Source organism: Furipterus horrens, unplaced genomic scaffold (assembly GCF_987537825.1).
Source record: "Furipterus horrens unplaced genomic scaffold, mFurHor1.1.pri manual_scaffold_2, whole genome shotgun sequence".
Taxonomy (NCBI): domain Eukaryota; kingdom Metazoa; phylum Chordata; class Mammalia; order Chiroptera; family Furipteridae; genus Furipterus; species Furipterus horrens.
This window is the reverse complement of record NW_028327172.1, coordinates 125,583,002-125,606,189: the sequence shown is the minus strand read 5'-3', so window position 1 is coordinate 125,606,189 and position 23,188 is coordinate 125,583,002. Positions and strand designations below refer to the sequence as shown.

The window sequence follows — 23,188 nt, the reverse complement described above, 5'->3', positions numbered from 1 at the left end:
TTTGGATTTCTTTAATTCTGGTTTCAATCCATTTGGACTTACAGCTTGGAACATGAGTAGAAAGATCATATGTTGTTTGTTTTAAAATAACTGATCTCTAAAGTTTTAAAATAAATGACATGTGCCATTTGAAGAAACTACATTTTAAATCTTAAAAAGATCAGAATATCCTGCCTATTGTCACTGAGCTGTTGTCCTCTCAGTGCTCAGAAATCAGTTTATCATAAAGTATAAATGACACACACATAGCTCCTTCTCTGAAGAATAAGAATTAAACTTTTTATTTTAAGTTGTCAGGTGGGAAGATACAAATCAAAGGAAGCTATCTTTACGAATAATTCATTTTTCACATAACTAAAGTGGGACAGTAAACATCTTAGGCCTGGAGGGTACACTGCCTCTATTACAGCTAGTCAGCTCTGCTGCTATAGTGTGAAAGCAGCCATAGTCAATACTTAACTGAGCATCATTGTGTTTCAATAAAATCTTATTTACAAAAATAGCACCAGTAATAGTTTGCCAGCCCGTGCTCTAGTTCATGCCATCTTCCCAGATTTTCCTTTATTTTTTTATTTTATTTTTTAAATTATATTTTATTGATTATGCTATTCCAGTTCTCCCAATTTTTCTCCTTTGGCCCACTCCACCCATTACCCACCACTCCCTCAGGCAATACCTCACCGCTGTTCATGTCCCATGGGTCATGCATATAAGTTCTTTGGCTACTCCATTTCTTATAAAGTACTTTACATCCCCACGGCTATTCTATAACTACCTATTTGTACTTCTCAGTCCCCTCACCTCTTCACCGTCAAAGCCTTTTCTGTATCCACAATTCTCTGTTCTTATTTGTTTAGTTTGTTTTTTAGATTTAATTGTTGATATGTATTTAATGCCATTTTAATGTTCATACTTTTGATCTTCCTTTTCTTAAATAAGTCCCTTTAACATTTCATATAATAATGGTTTGGTGATAATGAACTCCCTTAGCTTTTTTCTTGTCTGGGAAGCACTTTTAACTGCACTTCCAGTGCAGCTTTGCTGGATAGAGTCATCTTGGTTTAAGTCGTTGCTTTTCATCACCTTGAATATTTCTTGCCAGTCCCTTCTTACCTGCAAAGTTTCTTTTGAGAAATCAGCTGACAGTCTTATGAGAACTCCCATGTGGGTGGCTAACTGCTCTTCTTTTGCTGCTTTTAAGATTCTCTATCTTTAACCTTTGGCATTTTAATTATGATGTGTCTTGGAGTGGGCCTCTTTGCATCCATCTTATTTGGGATTGTGCTTCTTGGACTCGCATGTCTATTTCCTTCACCAAATTAGAGAAGTTTTTTTTATTTTTTCATTAGATTTCCAATTTCTTGCACTTTCTCTTTTCCTTTTGGCACCCCTATGATGCGTATGTTGAACCTCTTGAAGTTGCCCCAGAGGCTGCTTTTACTATATTCATTTTTTAAAATTCTTTTTTCTTTTTGTTCTAATTGGTTTTTTATTTTGTTTTTCTTTGTTTTGCTTCCTTATGTTCCAAATCATTGATTTGATTTTCGACTTCATCCACTTTACTGTTGTTTCCTTGTAAATTGTTCTTTACATCAATTAGTGTATCCTTTGTTTCTGACTGGATCTTTTTATATTGAGGTGCTCACTCAATACCTTGAGCATCCTTATAACCAGTGTTTTGAACTCTGAATCTCATAGATTGCTTATCTCCATTTTATTTAGCTCTTTTTCTGGAGTTTTTATCTGTTCTTTCATGGGCCATGTTTCTTTATCTCCTCATTTTGTCTGCCTCCCTTTGTTTCTGTTTTAGGTAGAGATGCTTTGACTCCGTGTCTTGGTAGTGTGGCCTAATGTAGTAGGTGTTCTTATATAGGGTCCAGTGACCCAGCTTTCCGTATCACCCTAACTGGGTACTCAAGGAACGCCCTTTGTGTGGGCTGAGTACACCTTCCTCTTGTAGTTGAGCCTTGATTGCTGTTGGCAGGTCAATGGGAAGGATTTACCCAGGCCAGTCAGCTGCAAGGATGGCTGTGACATCTGACCACCAACCTCCACCTTCCGTGGAGGATCAGCTGTGTGGGAGCAGGTGGTAGTGCTCTGATGTGGTTTGTAGCCGTCTACTGGGTTTTCTGGCCCTGGTGTTTCCTGGGTGGTGCAGGGCAACGTCAGCTCTTACCTGTGTTTTACTCAGGGCCACCGTGCCTGAGCTCTAAATCAATTTGAGATGGCTACTAGTTGTGCATGGCTTGGAGATTCTCCAGTGAAGCCAAGCTGTGAATCTAAGCTGGCTGGTGCTAGTGCCTGGCCTGAGGCACACTGAGGCCATCTGCTGCTTGTTAGATAGGATTTAGGAAGTTGTGAAGCATGAGCCCAGACCAGCCAGCTTGGATGGGCCTGTAAGTTGGGTGGGGCAGAGTGTATGGGGATCTCTAAGATGGGTCAAACTTGGCACCAGCTTGCTGGCTTTGTGGCTTTGTGGAGGGAGGGTTCAAAAGAGGGACAGTGGCCTCTGCTCACCTTGATGCCAGCCACTTCAGTTTCTCCTCAAATGCTACTGGTGCTTTTTAAGCAGCTGGTACCCAAATTCTGGAGCTCAGAGGGAGTTAGTCTGTGTAGGTAAGTCCATGTGTGGGTTCTTTAAGAGGAACTGCTTGGGCTCCCGCAGTTTTTTCCACAGACTCAATCCTGCTGGTTTTTGGAGCCAGAAGTTGTGGGGACTTATCTTCCTGACACTGGAACCCTGGGCTGGGGGCCTGGTATGGGGATAAGACTCCTCGCTCCTGAGATGTCCCTCCCAAATTTGTATCTACCACACATGGGTGTGGGACCAGCCTGTTCCACATCTGCGCTCCTACCAGTTGAGATGGATGTGGTTTAATTCCATAGTTGTCGGACTTCCATTCAACTCGGTTTCTGACTGTTCTGAGTGACAGTTGTTCTATATTTTAGTTATAATTTTGATGTGGTTGTGCGAAAAAGCGAGCCATATATGCCTATGTCACCGTCTTGACCAGAAGTCCCCAGATTTTCCCTTAGACTGTGTGTGAGAATTCAGTAGCCATGCCTTCCGTGCTCTAGACTATCCCTGGCACTGTACCTACAAGTGCCACAGGCTTTTTCCCCATCTTTCCTAGGTACCTAGTATGAACCAAGTATTATTCTTGGCACTGTGTAGTTGCACAGCCAATAGACATGAACTAAGTGGAGTGGGATTGCTGGAGGGAAGCAGGGTACTGGGCAGAGGGGAGCAAAGGGGGAAAAAATTGGAACTGCTGTAACAACATAATCAATAAAATATACTTAAGAAAAAAAAAAGCCCCAGAGGACAACTATAGTTGTCCGTGGTGGGGGATGGAGGCAGGGGGGGAGCTTTCATGCTGGAGAACCAGAAGGCTTCTGTGTGCCACTTTCACTGGAAAGGGACTTAGCCCAGAGCGGGTCCTTGACTTCCTGCAGGAAAGATGTCAAAACACAAGTCCAGGTCCAAGTGAGTAATTTTTTAAAGAATATTTTTTAAATTTCTTTTGAGAGAGAGGGGAAAGGAGAGAAGAAGAAGAAGAAGAAGAAGAAGAAGAAGAAGAAGAGAGAGAGAGAGAGAGAGAGAGAGAGAGAGAGAAACATCAATGTGTGGTTGCCTCTCGCATGCCCCCAGCTGGGAACCTGGCCCAAGACCCAGGCATGTGCCTTGACTGGGAATTGAACTAGCGACTCCCTGGTTCATAGGCTGGTGCTCAATCCACTGAGCCACACCAGCCAGAGCAAGTCCAGGTGATTTTGAGAGTACATTTATTAAAGCTGGGAACAAGGAAGCAAGGGAGGGCTTAGGGTAGAAGAAGCAACAGAAGAGCTTAGGCAGTGCACTACTTTGGCTCTCAAGGAATGTTCTAGGAAAGGACTGAGCCAATGTGGGGCTGCTGTTAGCTCATTGTAGTCAGATAACAGGTGGTACTGGAGACAGATTCAAGGGGTAAGCCTGGGATGAGCTGCCACTGCCCATTGCTCCCCTAATCACAGCCTTGTGGGGTCCTTCAGAGTTTAGGAGAGAAAAGTAAAGATGCACCCCTGAGAGGGAAGAAAGGCACGGGCATGCTCTCAAGATATGTAGTGCTTGAGTGTTCTTATCTGTTTTCTAGAGGAGAGAATTTTAGAAGATCTCAATAGGATATTCACCAGATTTATTCCCTAGACTTCATCCGTCCTAGGGTGTGGTTGGCACAAATGGCACTAATTGAATTTCTGCTATCTCCCTGAGTAAGGTGATTTAAGCTATTTACCCTCTGATAAGTAGCTGAAACTATTTCCTTTTAAGTGTCCTTGGTTAGGGAAGATAAAATTTTGTGATTTACTAGATGGCTGTGAACTGCTTGGCCATTTAACTACCTGCCTCAGTTCCCTATTCCACTTGTCTTGGCTTACTGACCTGTCTCATCACCATGTTGAGCCCCAAGTGCCATGAGGACATAGCTCTTGGTTTGGATTTCAACTCATGTGTCTCTTCATCTGGCTGCTGATTTGTATGCTTTAATATTCTTTTTAATAAATCAGTAACTTAGTGAGTAATTTGGTTTTCCTGAGCTGTGTGAGCTGCTCTAGCAAATTAGTATAACCAGAGGGGGGGTTTGCTGGAACTTCTGATTTAGAGCTCGTTGGTCAGAAGCACAGGTGACCATCTGGGCTTGCAACTGGCATCCTAGTGGAGGGCAGTCTTGTGGGACTCAGCCCTTGTTACTCTGGAGTCACATTCTATCTGGAGGGAGACTGTGTCAGAATTGAGTTGAATTCTCCCACACCCCGCTTGTGTTGGAGAGTTTTTGGAGTGGGGAGCTGCGTGCACACACACTGAAACGGGGGGCTCTTTTCCGTTCTCATAATGCTTAACCTGGGATATTCATTATAGAAGCATATTAGTGCATATTCTTAGCTTGGTAATAAAACAGTAATATATTGCTCATTCAGAATCTCCATATTCTGATATACTAATACAAAGAGCAAGTGATCACTGTGTTGTAGTTAAGGTATAGGAAGTCTGAATCTGATTTGACTGAAAGACATACCCTGAAAACATGGTGGGCCTTTTGTTATTTTTCACCTTAATTTTTTTTTTCAGATTTAATGTATTTTATTGATTAAATTATTACATTTGTGCCAATTTCCCTTCCCTCTGTTCCCCTCCACCTGGTGGCCCCCCTCCCTCCAGTTGTCCCCCCCTTTTAGATTATGTCCATTAGTTGTGCATACAGTTCCTCCCAACCTCTCTCCGTCTATTCCATTCCCTCCTACCTTGATCCCCAATTCCTATATCATCTCCCTCCCTTTCCCCATTCCCCCTCCCTGTTGACCTCCCCCCAATATGCTTCCCGTACCCACAGTTCCTCTTCCACTCTCGTTGCCTATTTAGTTTGCCTTTGTTTCATCTCCCTAGCTTCTGTTTTTTTTTTTTTTAAAACCAGTCCCTTTAACATCTCATATAACAGTGGTTTGGATCTAATGAACTCTTTCAGTTTTATTTTGTCCTGGAAACACTTTCTCTGTCCTTCTATTCTGAATGACAATTTCGCTGGATAGAGTATTCGTGGTTGTAGGTTTTGGATTTTCATTACTTTGAATATTTCTTGCCAGTCTCTTCTTGCCTGTAGGGTTTCCCTTGAGAAGTCAGCTGATAGTCTAATTGGGACCCCTTTGTACATAATTCTTTTCTTCTCTCTTGCTGCTTTTAAGATTCTCTCTTTATCTTTAATTTTTGACATTTTGATTATAATGTGTCTTGGAGTGGTTCTCCCTGGGTCCAGTCTCTTGGGAACTCTCCTTGCTTCCTGGACCTGCAAGTCTATTCCCTTCCCCAAGTCTGGGAAGTTCTCCTTTATTATATTTTCACTCAATTTTTCAAGTTCTAGTTCATCTTCCTCATTCTCTGGCAAACCAATGATTCTTATGTTGGGCCTTTTATAGCTGTCCCAGAGGTTTCTGATCCTTTCATTGTTGCTTCCCATTTCCTCTCGCTGCATTGGTTGACTGCTTGTTCCTTCTCCATATTCCAGTTTGTTGAAATGAACTCTGGATTTTATTTCCTTTCCTTCTGTCTCGTATGCGGTTTTGTTCCTTTCGTTATGAAAGTTTTTCGCTTCTTTCATATCTTTTTCCTGCTCTTTTGTGAATTCTGTAAGCCACCTGATAACAATGGCCCAGAACTGAGCCTCTGACAGGTTTCTTACCTGTTCATCTGTCAGGTTCTCTATCTGCTGCCTGGTGAGTTGTGTTACCGGTATTTCTAAAGTTGCCTGCCTCATTTCGACAGATGCGTTTTGTTTTCTTGGGCTGGCTGTCGGGGGCAGTGCCTGTGTACGCGTCACAAATTAGCGACCGGCGCCTGCCTGTCCGCGACCTATTTCGCCGCCCTGTGGTGCTTTCTTTGGGGGCGGGGGTCCAAGATGGATTCACACAGTTATTCAGCTAGGAGACCGGGATCCGTCCTCCCGCCCCCTTGGGCTTCACTGTTCAAGGCGATGCGGCGGCCGCTCCCCCCAGCGCCGGGGTCGCGCACCGCCAGGGGCTTGGCCGCGGGGATTCCTCGCCGCCTGCTGCTCCGGGTGCGACTGCAAACAGCACTGCCCACTTTAACTCTTACCTGCCCAAATGGCACCGCTGGTTTATAACTTCATATGTTGGGCTTCCGTGTAGTTTTATTTTCTGGAATTTCTAGTTATCCTTTGTTTTGAAGTAGTTGTATTCCTCTATAGTTGTAGAGGGAGACCTAGCGTGTCCGTCTAAGCCTCCATCTTGGCCGGAAGTCACCTTAATTTTTTAAAGTAGACTTTATTGATTATGCTATTACTGTAGTCCCAATCCTTTCTCCCTTTGCTCTATTCTGCCCAGTGCCCCCCTTCCCTCCAGCAGCCCCACCCCACTTAGTTCATGTCCATGGGTCATGCATGTATGTTCTTTGGCCTCACCCTTTCCTATATTATTCTTAACACCCCCCTATTTTGTACCTACCAATTATGCTTCTTAGTCCCTGCACATTTCCCCATTTCTCCCCTTCCCCCTCCCAGCTGATGACCTCCAAATGACCCCCATACCTATGATTCTGTTCTTATTCTGGTTGTTTGCTTAGTTTTTGTTTTTATTCTTTAGATTCTGTTGTCAGTAGTTGTGTTAGTTGTCATTTTTTTAGGTATATTTTGATTATGTTGTTACAGTAGTTCCAGTTTTTTTCCCCTTTGCTCTCCTCTGCCCATACCCTTCCCTCCAGCAATCCAACCCCTCTTAGTTCATGTCCATGGGTTGTGCATGTAAGTTCTTTGGCTTCATCCTTTCCTATGTTATTTTTAACTTTGCCCTATTTTGTACCAACCAATTATGCTTCTTAATCCCTGCACTATTTCCCCATTCCTCCCCTTTCCCCCTCCCAGCTGATGACCTCCAAATGATCCCCATTCCGTGATTTTGTTCTTATTCTGGTTTTTTGCTTAGTTTGCTTTTATTTTTTTAGATTCTCTCTGTTAGTTGTCATTTTAATGTTCATAGTTTTGATCTTTTCCTTAAATAAGTCCCTTTGACATTTCATAGAATGGCTTGGTGAGGATGAGCTTCTTTAGCTTTACCTTGACTGGGAAGCACTTTATCTGCCCTTCTATTCTAAATGATAGCTTTGCTGGATAGAGTAATCTTGGTTGTAGGTCCTTGCTTTTCATCACTTTGAATACTTCTTGCCAGTCCCTTCTTGCTTGCAAAGTTTCTTTTGAGAAATCAGCTGATAGCCTTATAGGCACCCCTTTGTAGGTAACTCTCTGCTTTTCTCTTGCTGCTTTTAAGATTCTCTCTTTATCTTTTTAACCTTTGATATTTTAATTATGATGTGTCTTGGTTTGGTCCTCTTTGAGTCCAGCCTGTTTGGGACTCTGTGCTTCCTGGACTTGTATGTCTATTTCCTTTGCCAAATTAGGTAAGTTTTCCTTCATTATTTTTTCACATAAGTTCTCAATTTCTTGCTCTTCCTCTTCTCCTTCTGGCACCCCTATGATTCAGATGTTGGCACATTTAAAGTTGTTCCAGAGGTTCCTAAGCCTCTCATTTTTTTCAATTCTTGTTTCCTCATTCTGTACTGGTTGACTGTTTATTTCTTCCTTAATTTCCAAATCATTGATTTTGGGCCCATTTCCTTCCCTTCACCATTGATTTCGTGTGGATTTCCCTTCATTTCACTTAGCATAGCCTTCACTTCTTCCCTTGTTTGTTTGTCATACTTAATCTTGTCTGTCAAGTCTGTGAGCATTATTATCACCTGTATTTTGAATTATTCATGTGTTAGGTTGGCTATCTCCTCATTGCTTAGTTCTCCCACTGGAACCTTGATCTGCTCTCTCTTTTGGGCCATTCTTCTCTGTCTCAACTTGACAGCCTCCTGCATTTCCCTGTGTCTTAGGTAGGGCTGTTGCACCTCTTAGTTTGTAAGAGGTCAAGCCTTAGGTATTTATCACTGCGGGGCAACCCCTTTCACCACATTGTGGCACTGTATGTGGGGGAGGGGTCTGAGAAGGAACAATGAGGCTTGCTCAGCATTCATCCCTTTTCCAGGCACTTCTCCTGCTTCCCGTATCGGACTGGCACCCCTCTAGCTGTTGCCCTGGTAATGCTGCCTAGAGTTGGTGGGTTTGCGGACATTCTAGGACTATGGGAGCCTTGGTTAGTAACCAAAGGGACTCTGCTGAGAGACTCTCAGGTCTTCTGCTGCCCCAACCCCCACTGGTCAGAGGCAACACAGCCTTATTTTCCCCAGCGCTGGAGCTGTGAGCTGGGCAGCCTGGTCTGGGTCCGGGATTGCTCCCTATGTGTCCCTCCCAACTTTTATAATGTGTGACTGCTCTTTTCACTGGCTGGCCACAGCTACTCCCTTGCTACTGCTGCAGCCACTGCAGCGACACCACATCCTCTCTGCCCCTTCTCTGCCCTTCCTACCTGTTTGGATGAGTATTGTTCTTTATATCTTTGTTTGCTGGACTTCTATGCAGTTCGTTTTTCTGGTAGTTCTGGTTGTTTTTAGTTTTAATGTAGTTGTATTTCTTCTTATTGTTGTGGAGGGTGGTGAAGTGTGTCTACCTATGCCTCCATCTTGGCTGAAAGTCTTTTTGTTTGTTTTAAGCACATCTCTGATATCAGGAATGTCATCATTACCCTTGTCAAATACTGACGCAGTGAAATCTTGGATAATATATTTAATACCATTAGTTGTAAATTTACAAAGATTTATGGCCAGCTACTATGAGTTGATGCTTAAATCTTCCAGTATGTGCACTTGGGCAAATTAACCTTTCTAAGCCTCAGTTTCCTTATGATTAAATTGGGATTGAAAATAGTTACCTCAACCTGGCTTCTGTGGCTCAGTGGATTGAGCATCGGCTTGCGAACCAAGTGTTGCTGGTTCGATTCCCAGTCAGGGCACATGACTCGGTTGCACGTCAGGTCCCCAGTTGGGGGCGTAAGTGAGAGGCAACTACACAGTGAGAAAAAAAAAAGTTACCTTAGCCTTGACTGGTGTGGCTCAGTTGGTTGGGTGTGATTCCATAAGGCGAAAGGTCGCAGGTTTGATTCCTAGTCAGGGGACATGCCTGGGTTGCGGGTTTCGGTCCCTGGTCAGGGTGCATATGAGAGGCAACCAATCAATGTTTTCCTCAGTCATTGGTGTTTCTCTCCCTCTCTTTCTTCCTCCCTTCCCCACTCTCTAAAAATAAATACAATCTTTTTTTTTTTAAATAGTTGCCTCATAGGGTTATAAGTAATATATATGTAAAGCACCTAGTACAGAATTTGACAACATGTGATAAATAGTATCTATCTTCAGAAATACATATTAGTTAAGATGAAACATTTCAAATGACATTTTATAATAATTTTATGTATATTCAATGATAAAAATCTTCCAACTACCATGTATTTAAAAAGAATGTACAATGACAGCTCATTATTAGACTTACTGTGATCCCTTCATAAGGTATATGAACATTGAAATACTATGTTGTACACCGAAACTAGTGTAATATTGTGTTGCAACTAAAATAAAAGTAAACTTTTAAAAGGAAATTAATGACAAGATGATTGTAAAGGAAGCCCAGGAATGAAAGTGAATGCCAGGCACAGTGACCATTTCCTTTCCCCACAGGCAGTGAACACAAGGCAGGTTGACGAGGATTCTTAGCCTAAGTGCCAAACTGCACCGGCAGCTGCTTTGATTTTGATGGACGCAGTGAAGCTCCTTCCAGCATTAAACCTCCACAAGTAGGGAAAATCCACAAACCAAAAATCTCAAGTGAAAACTCCCAAGAATATCTGTTTTTGGCAAGCATTTTTTTTAATTAACAAAAGATACTGAAACTGTCAAATTCAAATGAACTATGAGACTCAGAGAGTTTCAGTTTCTAAGTTGCAAAATCAACACATAATGGAAAAGTTCAATGACATTTAAAATGTAAGATTAATTCTTTTTGTTGAGTTCCTCTACTTGCGTTGGCAAATAGAGAGCACGACGTAACTGGTTCAGGGATTCTTTGGCCTGTCAACGAGAGAAAGAAAAAGTCTCTGATCAGAAAACAGAGGAGACATATCAGCATGACTGCTGGAGAGAAAATGTCTCCACAGATCAATAGGTATTTTATACCAGTAGTGACAAATGCCTCCAATGTTTCAATTTAATGGATCCTTTTTTAAAAGGCTAGTTTAAGGTTTCTAATGCATCCTTATAGTTCTTGTTATGTTAGTTTCACCCTTTATAATAGTCTTTCCAGTTCAAATTAAGAAACCCCATGCTATGACCTGTCAGCTTCCCCTTTTTTTTCAACTTCCCCTTTTTTTTCAACGTTATTACCTTAAGAAAAACAATACTTGACAGAGTGCTACTTTAAGTCTTAAATACCCAGTGCTATAAACTAGTTGGAAGAACATTTCTTAGCCTTCTTGGATTGGATCATTCAAATAGAAGAGTATCCCCTAAATTTTTTAAAAACATATCATCGTATTTCTCCTAAGTACTGAGTACATGAAATTAAAAGAAATCTTCTAAATCTCTTTAACTCCAATTTTTGGATTACAAATTTAATTTTAGTAATATCTTTTATTTTTAACTGAGTAATGGGTAGTTGAGAAGATACAGGTATCAAAAGATATGGTGATTACTAACTAATAAATGAGTATACATTGAGCAATGGAAGATATTTTTACCAGAACTTTTTTCTTACAAAATTACTAAGAAAAATTAAAGATCTAGTTACATATTGAGAAGTCACCACATGAACAAGCTAATGAGTCCACTGGGAGGTCATCTATAAGATGTTGTGTTTGCAATAAAGTACCTTAGCAAGATCTTCTTTTAACTTGTTGTATTGCACCACATCAAAATGCTGTTGCTTTGATTTCTTATGAAAGAAGTGAAGAAACTGCCTACTTTTAACAGCTGAGTAAGTATAATCCTAAAAAAAAAAAAAAAAAAAAAACATGTTTTAAATGAACATAGTGCCTCCACAAGAAAGATACTTGCCTCAGCAACACCAAAGCAAAGGCAGATGAGTAAAATATTTGCAGTAGCTGCCAGAACAAGCATAAGGCAACACAAGGAAAACATTTAGTCTCATCTGAGATCAGCTGCTCCTTTCCAAAGAAAACAAGCTGGGAAGAGAAGTCACACACTGGGATAGAAGGAAGAAAGGGGGAAATGGAGATTTTCGGCAAAATAATCACAGATAAAGTTCAAGTTACTGGGTGTTTTGCAATACAAATTCAATTTTATTGATAAATGAGGGAACAAAAAAATGTAAATTTGATATGTTGATCTCAATGGAGGAATCTCCGAGTTGTAATATTTATTTCTCTATAGAAGTTACATATAGTTTCTCTAGGCTGTATATAAATCTCCACCCTCTTGAAAAAGAACAACAAATTTATTGGCTTATAAAAGCCCAGAAAGCAGCGATTCAGTAAATAAAAAAGCTTTATTGCTTATTACTTGACTTGAATAAGGAAATATTTGCAGAAGATATTCTAGCTTACTATTTTCCTAACAAACTACTCACCTGTCGAGTGACTATAAAGTATGCAAAAAAGACCATGGAATTTGCAAATGTGATGAAGTATGTCACCGGTTCCATGATGTCCCAGGAGTACACCCACCAAGTGAGCCAGGCCAGCGCCCCACCCTGAAGGGACAGCAGCGCTAACCCAGCCCACAGGAGTCCACCGGTTTTTGCTTGTGAGCGAGCTTCAATTCTAGCTTTCATCTGAGGAAAAAAAGATTCTTAGTTCAGTTTACAAGAAGAAAAGGAACAACAATAATGCACATCTGCATTACTTAAAAGAGGTTGATTTATGAAGAAACAATTTTAAAAACATTTTCATAAATGAGTGATCACCTATTTCCAAATCAGTTAATTAATAAATCATTTTTAAATGATAAAGGTAACCCCTTCTTATGAAAAAATATTTAAATAGATGATTCACAATGAAAAACTCAGAAGCCACCCTCTGAGACCTACCTAAAATTACATGCTGATTTTCTTCAACCCAGCAATTTCACTTCTAGGAATTCATCCTGTAGGTGCTCTTGCACACATGTGATTCATGATAGATTCATTAAGAGTAAAAGGCCAAAAATTGTCCATATGTCCATCAAGCCATTATGCAGCTATAATAAAAAAGCCCTCTATGCACCCATATGGAGACCTTTCCAGGATACAGGCAGACCTCATGCATATTGCGGGTTTGATTGCAGACCACCCCAGTGAAGTGACTACTGCAATAAAGTGAGTCATACGAACTTTCTGGTTTCCCAGGGCAGGTAAAAGTTATGTTTAGATTACTATACTGTAATCTATTAAGTGTGCAAGAGCATTATATCTAAAAAAAGCAACATATATACCTTAATGTAAAAATACTGCTCAAAATGCTAACCATCATTTAAGCCTTCAGCGAATCATTATCTTTTTGTTGGTAGAGGGTTTTACGTTCAACTTAGAAAAAGTACAATATCTATGAAGCACAATAAAGCGGAAATAAATAAAATGAGGTATGCCAGTACACTGTTAGTGAAAAAAGGTGAGAACAGTATATGATAGCTCATATTCTTTTCTGGAAAAGGAAAGAAATAATAATATATTTGTATTTGTACATAAAATCTGAAATGGTTCACAGGTTTAAGGCTATGGTACCGGGAAGACAGTGGGAGAAAAACTATTCATTGGACACTTTTTAATTTTTTAAAATCTTATTAAATATATCACAAACTTTTTAAAAAGTAAAAAAAAAAATGTAAGTACACAATCCAACAAATAATATAAAGAAGCCCCTCTTTCTGCCATCCCCTAAATATCCTAAGAATTAATTACTATTAAAAGTTTCTTTTCTCTCTAGAAACTTTCTATTCATATATAAAATTACATAGACAGCCACCTATACTTAAAAATCCCAAGTGGAATCACGGGTTTAAAAAATGCAGTTTTTTCCCTTAAAACAAGCAGACCCCACCACCTTCTCCCCACCAAAATTATTTTTTTCTTTTCTCTGTCATTGATAAACTTCAGATGTTAGGAAGCCATCACTAACTTTTCAGTTCCAATTCTGCTAGGCAGAGCTGGGGCTGTGGGGCTATTCTCTAAAAGCAAAACAGTGGCAATAATGCATCTTGGGCATCCCAGCTCATATCCTCATTTACAGAACCATTACGGCCCACCCATGGAGAGGAAGCAGAGCACAGTTTAAGATGGCAGCTCTAGAGTCAGACCACTGGAGTTCAAGTTCTGGCTCTACCAACTATTAGCTTTATACATTTGCTGTCTTAGTTTCCGCATCTGAAGAATAAGAAAGATAACAGTACCAAATTCATGGCTCACTCTCAGGATTAAAGGAGAAAATGTGTATAGGTAAAACATGCAAAAAAAATGCTCACATGGACAGCACTGAATAATAATTGGGTATTATTTTCAGACTCAACTGTGATACTTCCTAACCTGTTCCAGGGGCTGCAGCTGTCCTTTCAGGTGGTCAATTTTCTCCAGCAAATGGTGCTCTCTTTTTTTCTGAAATTCTTCTAAATGCAAGGCTGTAAACAGTCTTTGAACCAAGGATTTCATGTTTTCCATTTCAGTAGTGTGCTCACTACTCAGTTTTTCTGAGAACAGACACAAGGGAAACATAAGGCAGTCACCACATTTTTTCCCTCCAGTCTGTAAGTCCAGGGAACCAATCTGATTCCCTGGGGCTGGCCCGTTAGCCCTCCCTGCTCCTAGGGATGCATTTGGTATGGGCCTTTCTTCCGGTCTTAGGTGATTCCCTTAGTCTCTCTCACATAGAGACAATCTGGAACAATAAATACCAGACAATAGGTTTAAAATTATTATGGTTTTGTCTTTTTTCTTTGTAATATGACTTTTGCTGTTACTTTAAAAACCTTCATACAGAAAGAGTAAGGGGAATATCCATCTACCAGAGCCCAAGTGACTACCTCACCTTAGTTTGTAACACATTAGTTTGTGATCTCACTTTTATACCTGAGTTCAACCCAAGACCCCTCTCCCCACTCTCCAACCATCTATCCCAAAATTATTTAAGGATCCATGGGGGTGGGAGTGGGGGCTGGTGTACAAGCATGTAAACAAAGGTATAATATACATTTGAAAAGCAATTAAAAAAAATCAAAAAAAAAAAAAAAAGAAAAGCAATTCAAGTGGAAGTTCTTTACAAGGTACAGATCTGAAAGGAGGTTCAGATGGACAAGATAGGGAGTCACCATTTATGAGTCCTTCACATAAGAGTTTTTTGCTTATGGATTTCTCTCATCCTTTCACCTCTGTGGATCTATGAAGTCACATGACATTGGGCTGTCATGATACCTTACCGAGAGTTACACCTGTTCCCCACCCGTGGAAGAGAACTTGAGGAAAGGGAACAGAAGATGGACCTTCCCGCCAAGCAGCAGCAAACAACTGCAGACAGATTTATGATCCTGGAGTCAGTATTACCCCAGTGATTTTCCAGGTTTTGCCAGCAGTTCTGAACTTATTTCTCCTCCATCTCCACCTACTTCTTCAAGACTTTACTGTGGTCTTTCATCCCTTCCACATTCTAAATTAAAGCTGCCTCAAAGAGGTGAAAACCAGATGTTCCCTTCTCGGCTTCGATATTTGCAAAACAGTCAGAGGTTTTGATGAAATATATACAGTGACATTTAAAAGGTCTCCATACAGAAGAAAGGTATAGATGGGGCACAATTCTGTCAAAAGCTGCGGACTGCATCAAAGAGCAACAAAGCCAGACACTAGTCAAAATGGTCAAGACAGATTTTATTCAGTAACTCTTGCAACAGGGAAGGGGATGCAGCATGAACTGAACTCAGCTTGTCCAGAGGTGGCGGGGCATTGTAAGGGTGGGAGGGGAACATCAGGGGCTTAGATAGAGTCAGGGGAGTGGAAATTTACAAAAGGTGAGAATGGAGGTTGCTTAATATGACTAGGCCATTTTGATTTGAGAACTGGCTTTGCCCAAAGAGAAATAAACGACTACAGAGCAAGGGGCCCACTAGGCTGGGAGTGAGAGCAAGAGTTACTCCTTTGAAAGTCTGCATTTCAAAGAGCAGCCAGCTCCGGGTCGTAGTAGATTTACGTTCCAAAGGAATAAAGACAGGATTTATAATTGCAAGCTTTCTAAAGCAACTGTTCTGAGAGATAGCTCAGATTTATCTGCCTATCACCAGGTTTTCACTGGAGCAAACAGTAAATTCCCCTGGCAGTGTTAAAGTTTCTCAGGCAAGCATTTTAAGGGGCCAGAAGTCATTATACTAGGAGTATGGCCTTGAGCTGTTAGAAACTATGCTGGTGTTTATCTGAGTCATTTAGTGTGTATGGAGGGAGTGTGGTGTAAACAAAATTAATTATGCTGAGAGTCCACAGTTTTATAAGGCAAGGTGAGGCCTAGTTAGGAAGAGGGCTCAGATAAGCCTGACTAAAGTTTGGTCAAGAAGATAGTCTTAGTCAAGTGACACAAAAATGGTTATCTGAGCTCAATGTCAGAAACTTTGGCTATACTCTTTTAGAAGTGTGGGCACTGCAGAATTCGTATGTTGTATTACCAATTTAAACATTTGTCTCTGGTATGTCCTAACAAAAGCCAAAATGGGAAAGAATTACTTCTTCAGAAGCTGTTTATTCCTTTTATATGCACCTTCAATGTAGATTTTACTTTCATATCCTGAACTTTCAAATCCAAATTTGACAATGCTTTAGGAAAGAAATAGAGTTTAAGTACATTTTTTAAAAACTGCAAATTTATTATTTTATAAACTTCATTTTCCATTAACGTAATAGAATGCCTATGTCATTTTTCCTCCAACCAAGCCTACTGTGTGTGCCCTGCGAATTTTATCTACATTGTGAGGCTGCACAAGACTGAGCCAACGTTCAGGGAAGCACCTCATACCCCGAGGACAGTGAAACCTGGACTCATGGGGCCTCCTGTCTGCAGCACAGGCCTCACTCCTATCCATTAAAACTTACCTGCTTCAGTTCCTGTTACCCAATACATCATATACAGCTTTCAACAAAAAATTACAAGGCAAGGTAAAAGGCAAGAACAAAACAGTATGAAGAGACAAAACAAAAATCAGAACCAGAATCTGATATGACAGAGATTTTGGGATTATCAGACCAGGAAATTAAGACAGATATGATTAATATAGTAAGGGCTGTGATGGAAAAAGTGGACAACATGTGTAAGAACCAATGAGTACTGTAAACAGAAAGATGGAAACGCTAATAAAAAGAACAGCCCTGGCTGGTGGCTCAGTTGGTTGGAGCATCGTCCAGTACACCAAAATGTTGTTGTGGGTTGGATCCCCAGAGTACCTATGGAAGGCAACCAATCAATGTTTCTCTCTCACATTGATGTTCCTCTCTCTCATCTTCCCCACCCCTGCCATCTTCCTCTCTCTCTAAAATCAATAAAAATATCCTTAGGCAAGGATTTTTTTAAAAATCAGAAATAATTGCCAGAAGCCAAAAATGCCATAACAGAAATGGAGAATGCCTTTGATAGGCTCAACAGTAAACTAGACAAGGGGAGGAAATAGTCAGTGAGCATGAGGCTATGTCTATAAAAATTTACCAAAGAAAAAGGAGAATCGGAATAAAGGAACAGAATATCCAAGAACGGCAGTACAATTACAAAAGGTAATTATAACATGCAGAATGGGAATACTAGATGGAGAATAGAGAAAGGAAGAGAAGACTAGCAATTTGAAATAATCATAATTAACATGATAAGGACTCTACTGAAAAAAGTAGATGACATGCAAGAACAGAAGAGTAATAAAAACAGAAGAATCGTCGTCGTCGGCAGCCGTCCGTCTCGAGAGACGATGGTGTAGCTTCTTAAGAGTCTATCTGCACCGCCGAGAATGGCTGTGCAGTCCGACTCGGGAGTGACACGGTATCTGTCTCCTCCCGTGTTGAATCGACATCTTGCGATGACACTGGGGTGTCCTCTCCAGTGAAGCTGAAGCTACAGAGCCTGGGCAGGGTGACATGGAGGGTCTGCTGTTGCCCATGCAGCAGACCCCCCCTCTCTTCGCAGCTGAAGGGTCCAAGGGAAAGACGGAGTCGATACAGCTTGGCTTCAGGTGCGCCGCAGGAGTTGCCGGTGTTGACTACAACGTCAAACCGCCTTAGGGACTCCGGCTCCGGATTTTCTGTCGGGGTTTACTCCCTTAGCCTTTCCCCTGAAGAGGTATGCCGCAAGGCAGCGGAGGTTTTTTGGAGTCAGAGTTTTCCTTCTCTGATGTGCCCTGACTGGAAGATCGAACCAGCGACACTTAGCTCGCAGGCCGACGCTCAATCCACTGAGCCAAACCAGCCAGGGTTAAAAAACAAAAAAACAAAAAAACAGAAGAATAAACTCTAAGAAAGAATCAAAATGAAATGCTAGTGATTAAAAACACTATCAGAAATGAAGAATGCCCTTGACAGGCTTATTAGTAGATAGGACGTGGCTAAGAAAAGAATTTCTAAGATTGAGGATGTCAATAGAGATTTCCCAAACCAAAAAATAAAAGAGAGAGAGAGAGAGAGGACATTGAACAAAACAGAGCAGGATATCAAAGAACTCTGGTAAACTACAAAAGGTATAATATACATGTAATAGGACTACAAGAAGAAAGGAAAGAAAGAAGGAAGGAGGGAAAAAAGGAAAGAAGGAAGGCAGGCAGGCAGAAAGGGAGGGAGTGAGGGAGAAAGGACGGAAAGAAAAGAGGATATTTGAAGCAATAATGTCAGACAACAAACCATAAACAGATCCAGGAAGTTTAGAGAATATCAGGAGGATAAATGCCCCCAATCTCCCTAAACCCAGGCACATCATACAAAAACTAAATAAAATCAAAGATAAAGGAAAAAATCTTGAAAGAAGATAGAGGAAAAAATACTCTACCTACAGTAAAGCAAAGATAAAAGTTACAACTGACTTCTACGAAACTGTAAAAGCAGGGGAAAAAAGTAGAGTGAAATATTTAGAGTGTTTAGAGAAAAAACTCATGAACATAGAATTCTGTATCCTTCAAATGTGAAGGAGAAATGAAGACTCTCAGATAAACAGAAATAGAGGGAATTCATTACTAGTACACCTGCTTTGCAAGAAATGTTAAAAAATCTTAAGGGAAGGAAAATATACAGATCAGAGACTCAAATCTACATAAAGAAATTATACATTAAAGAAAGAATAAGGGAAGACAAAATCAACACTTATTTTTCTTTTTCTTTATTCTTAATTGATATAATGGAACAGTTCGCTCAAAATAATGATAGCAAAATGTCTTCAATAATTACAGCTTATATATAAGTAAAACGAATGACCAAGAATGGAAATAAATGGCTATTATAACATACTTGCAATGCTTGTGAAACAGTATATATAGTGTTATTTGAAAGTAGACTTGGATTACTTATAAATGTATATTGGAAAGCCTTGGGCACCCACTAAAAATATTTTACAAAGAAGCTTCACTGATATGCTAAGAAAAGAAAATGGAACCATACAAAATGTTCAATTAACATCACAGAAAGCAGAGAATGAGTGAAAGACAAAACTAGAAACAAAGAACAATGACAACAAATACAAAACAGTAATGAAAATCCTCAACAATATAGTAGCAAGTTGAATCCAATAATGTATAAAAAGAATTACACCATGCCAAGTGGAATTTATTGCAGGTCTGAAAGACTGGCTCGACATTTGAAAACCAATTAATGTGATCCATCACATCCACAGGCTAAAGAAGAAAAAGCACATGATCATATCAACAGATGCAGAAAAGCATTTGAAAAATCAGCAAACAAGGAATACAGGGGATCTTCCTGAACTAAGATAATATTTAGTGGTGAGAAACTCAAAGTTTTCCTACTAAAACCAGGAAAAGAACAAGGTGTCTCCTCTCACCATTCTTTTTAAAATCATACTGCATTTCCTAGCTAATAAAATAAAATAAGAAAAGGAAAAGAAAGACAAACAGAATAAGGTGAGTACTGGTGAAGCAGAGGCTGACAGCATCTGAGACTTTTGGGCTCTAAGAAGGCGGAGTAGGTAAAGGCTGTGCTCGCCTCCTCTCCTGACCGTATCAACATTAAAACTAAATTATAGGACAACCACCCTTGAAACCACCGGATGACAGGCTGAACAGAACTATAACTAAGGATTTAAAGAAGCCATTTGGAGACTGGTGGAAGGGACGGAGACCCACATGGGCTGGTCCCACACCCACATGTGGTGGTTAAGATTTGGGATGGCTGTCTTGGCTGCAGAGGTACCCCTGGAGAAATGAGGGGTCCCAGCCCCACACTGGGCTCCCCAGCCCTTAGCACAGTCCCCACAACATCCAGCTGTGAAAATTAGCAGATATTCTGTCCAGGTGAGACAGAGGGCTGCTATAGACCAATGTCTTCTTAAAGGGCCAGAGCAAAGACTCACTCACAAACACTCACCCTAAGCTCCTTTAGTGTCCAGCCAGTGACTTACTAGAAGGAACTGTACTGTCTAGTTTAAGGGAAGGGCTGGAGGGGCAGCTCTTTTCAGGATTTTTTTTTTAATATGCTTTATTAATTATGCTGTTACAGTTGTCCCAATTTCTTTTCCCTCCACCCAGTGACCCTCCTCCCTCAAGTTGTCCCCCCCACCTTAGTCCATGCCCATTGGTTGTGCATATAGTTTTTCTCAACATCTTCTTGTCTACTCCACTCCCTCCTACTATGCTTCTTAATTCCTGTACCATTTCCTTCCCTTTCCCCCCTTCTCCCTCCCTGCTGACCTCTCCCCATAATGTTCCCCATACTTATAATTCTTTTCGCACTCTCGTTGCCTACTTAGTTTACCTTTGTTTTGGTTCCCTAGCTTCTGTTGTTGGTTGTTGTGATACAGTTTCCATTTTAATGTCCATAGTTTTGATCCTCTTTCTCCTAAACAAGTCGCTTTAACATTTCATATAACAGTGGTTTGGATCTGATGAACTTCTTCAGTTTTACTTTGTCCTGGAAGCACTTTCTCTGCCCTTCTATTCTGAATGACAGCTTTGCTGGATAGAGTAATCCTGGTGGTAGGTTTTTGCTTTTCATTCCTTTGAATATTTCTTGCCAGTCCCTTCTTGCCTACAGGGTCTCCTTTGAGAAATCAGCTGATATTCTCATTGGGACCCTTTGTACGTAATTCTCTTCTTCTCTCTTGCTTTTAAGATTCTTTTTATCCTTAATTTTGACATTTTGATTGTAATGTGTCTTGGTGTGGTCTCCCTGGGTCCAGATTTTGTGGAACTCTCTGTGCTTCCTGGACCTGTAAGTCTATTTCCTTCCCCAGGTTAGGGAAGTTCTTCATTATTTTTTCATATAAATTTTCAATTTTTAGTTCTTCTTCTTCACCTTCTGGCGATTTGGATGTTGGCCCACTTATAGCTGTCCCAGAAGTTTCTGAGCCTCTCCTCATTTTCCTCACTTTTCATTTCCTCTTTCTGCACTCGTTGACTGTTCCTCCCCTATGTTCTGATTTGTTGAATTGATCCTTGGTTTTCTTTCCCTCACTACTAGTGTCATATGTATTTTTGTTCATTTCAGCGGGACTAGCCTTCATTCCTTCCCTGTCTTGTTTAAGATCTGCTGTTAGGTCTGTAAGCATTTTTATAACCGAAGCTCTGAACTGTGCCTCAAAAAGATTTCCTATCTGCTGCTTCATTAGATTAGATATTTGCTGGCTGGTCAGCTACGTCACTGGGATCTCTATCATGATCTGTGCCATCCTGACAGTTCTGAGTTTACCTTTGCTTCCTGGGTGGGGCTGTCACACCTCCTTCGCTATAGGGGGTGGAGCCCCGTGCACTCGTCACAACTGAGCGACCCTTCTCACCACGCTGTGGCATTTCCTGTGGGGGTGGGGGTCCAAGATGGATTCTTGCTGTTCACTCTCCGCTGAGAGACCGGGAACCTCCTCCTCCATCCTGACCCTGTCCGGGTCTCACAGTCGAAGGCAATGGGGATCTGCTTTCCCTGGCGTTGGAATTGCAAGCTGACGGGTCTGTTCTGCAGCCGGGGGTGCTCCCCAGGTGCTTCTCGCCTCCCCTTAAATACGGGTGTCTGTGCTTACCGCCGTCCGCACAGCTTGACCTCTCCATGCTGGCTTCACCCCTCCTACTTGTACAGACGAGCATGACTTCTTTATAACTTCATATGTTGGATTTCCATTTATTGTCTGGAACTTTTGGTTATTTCTGGTTTTGCGGTAGTTGTATTCCTTCTTAGTTGTGGAGGAAGATGGAGCATGTCAGTCTAGGCCTCCATCTTGGCCAGAAGTCTTCTTTTCAGGACTTCAGTGAAACTCTGTTCATTATTGAGCCCTCCCCAGACCCAGCCTGCAGGCACAGGAGGGTGCTAAATCTGAGTCTTCATCAATTTGGCTAACACCACTCACCCCACCCTGAGGCCCACCACACTTAAATTGAAAACAGCTGCAGCCTCTTTCAGCTGTTATTCTTCACAAGTGGCCAGCCTCAGCCTGTGCTGCAGACTTTCCTAAAATCTCTCAAAGGTCTACAAACTCCAAACAAGCAGCAGCTGGCCTTGTACCACTTGCTAAGTGGCACCAAGCTGAGCCCTAGTGGCAGTCAGCCACAGTTAATAGCATAGCCTCTCTCAAGTGCCTCTAAGTCCAGCACAGGCAGCTACCAAACAAGAGACAGCTTTGAAGCTCCTGCCAGGTGGCGCCAGGCCAGGCACAGGCAGCTGCTAGCCTGAGCCTGCCCTGAAGCCCTTCCCAAGAGGTCCCAGAACCAACACACCCCATGGCTAGCTTCGGACCACACCAGAGTACCACCTAATTAGCTCCAGAAATAACACACCCAAAGGGTGGACTGGCATGCACTAGAGCCCTCCTAAAGTGAATCCCACTCTGTGGAACCAGCCACAATATAACAGCTCATTCGCTGTAATCATGCCAGTCCTCACAGCCAGTCAGCCTGAGGGCAAATTGGCATCTACTAATCAATCAAGTTTTAACTTAAACAGGAGGACACACACAACTGACACAAGAGACACCCCTGGAGCACCTAGCTCAGGTAAACAGGGAGATTACACCACTGGATTCCATATGACATCTACTACATAGGGCCACCCTGCCAAGACTGGGAGATGTAGCAGCTCTATCTAATACATAGAAACAGAGGGAGGCAGCCAAAATGGGGAGACAAAGAAACATGTCCGAAATGAAAGAAAAGGACAAAACTTAAGAAAAAAAACAAAACAAAACCCTAAAAAGACTGAAGACAAGCAATCTACGAGAAATAGAGTTCAAAACACTGGTTATAAGGCTGTTCCATGAAATTATGGGGAGTGTAGATGAACTCAGTGAGAACTTAAACAAAGATGCAGAAATCATAAAAAAAATAAATCAGAAGACTACAAAAATTGAAATGAAGAATACATTAGATAAACTCAACAACAGATGAGATGCAGTAAAGGACCGAACTGGCAATCTGAAAGGCAACATAGCAGAAAATACCCAACTGGAACAGCAAAAAAAATTTTGTTTTGAAAAATGAGGATACTTCCAGAGACCTCTGGGACAGCATCAGTTAAGTGTAACAACATTTGTATCAAGGGGTACCAGAAGAAGAAGGGAGAGAGCAGGG

General features: G+C 41.2%; 1 protein-coding gene across 2 annotated transcripts in view; it reads right to left on the bottom strand.

Annotated features, from left to right (window-relative positions):
* Positions 1 to 10,324: 10,324 nt before the first annotated feature.
* The window catches only part of MCUB (mitochondrial calcium uniporter dominant negative subunit beta), a 90,060-nt gene continuing 77,196 nt past the window's right edge, over positions 10,325 to 23,188 (bottom strand). For both annotated transcript variants that reach the window (XM_090266408.1, XM_090266407.1), the window contains 4 exons: positions 13,989 to 14,149; positions 12,060 to 12,263; positions 11,343 to 11,459; positions 10,325 to 10,546 (listed from right to left, as the gene is read on the bottom strand). In XM_090266408.1, the coding sequence (XP_090122534.1) occupies positions 10,469 to 10,546; positions 11,343 to 11,459; positions 12,060 to 12,263; positions 13,989 to 14,149 (560 nt within the window). In that variant the 3' untranslated portion in view covers positions 10,325 to 10,468. The remainder of the gene's footprint in view (positions 10,547 to 11,342; positions 11,460 to 12,059; positions 12,264 to 13,988; positions 14,150 to 23,188) is intronic.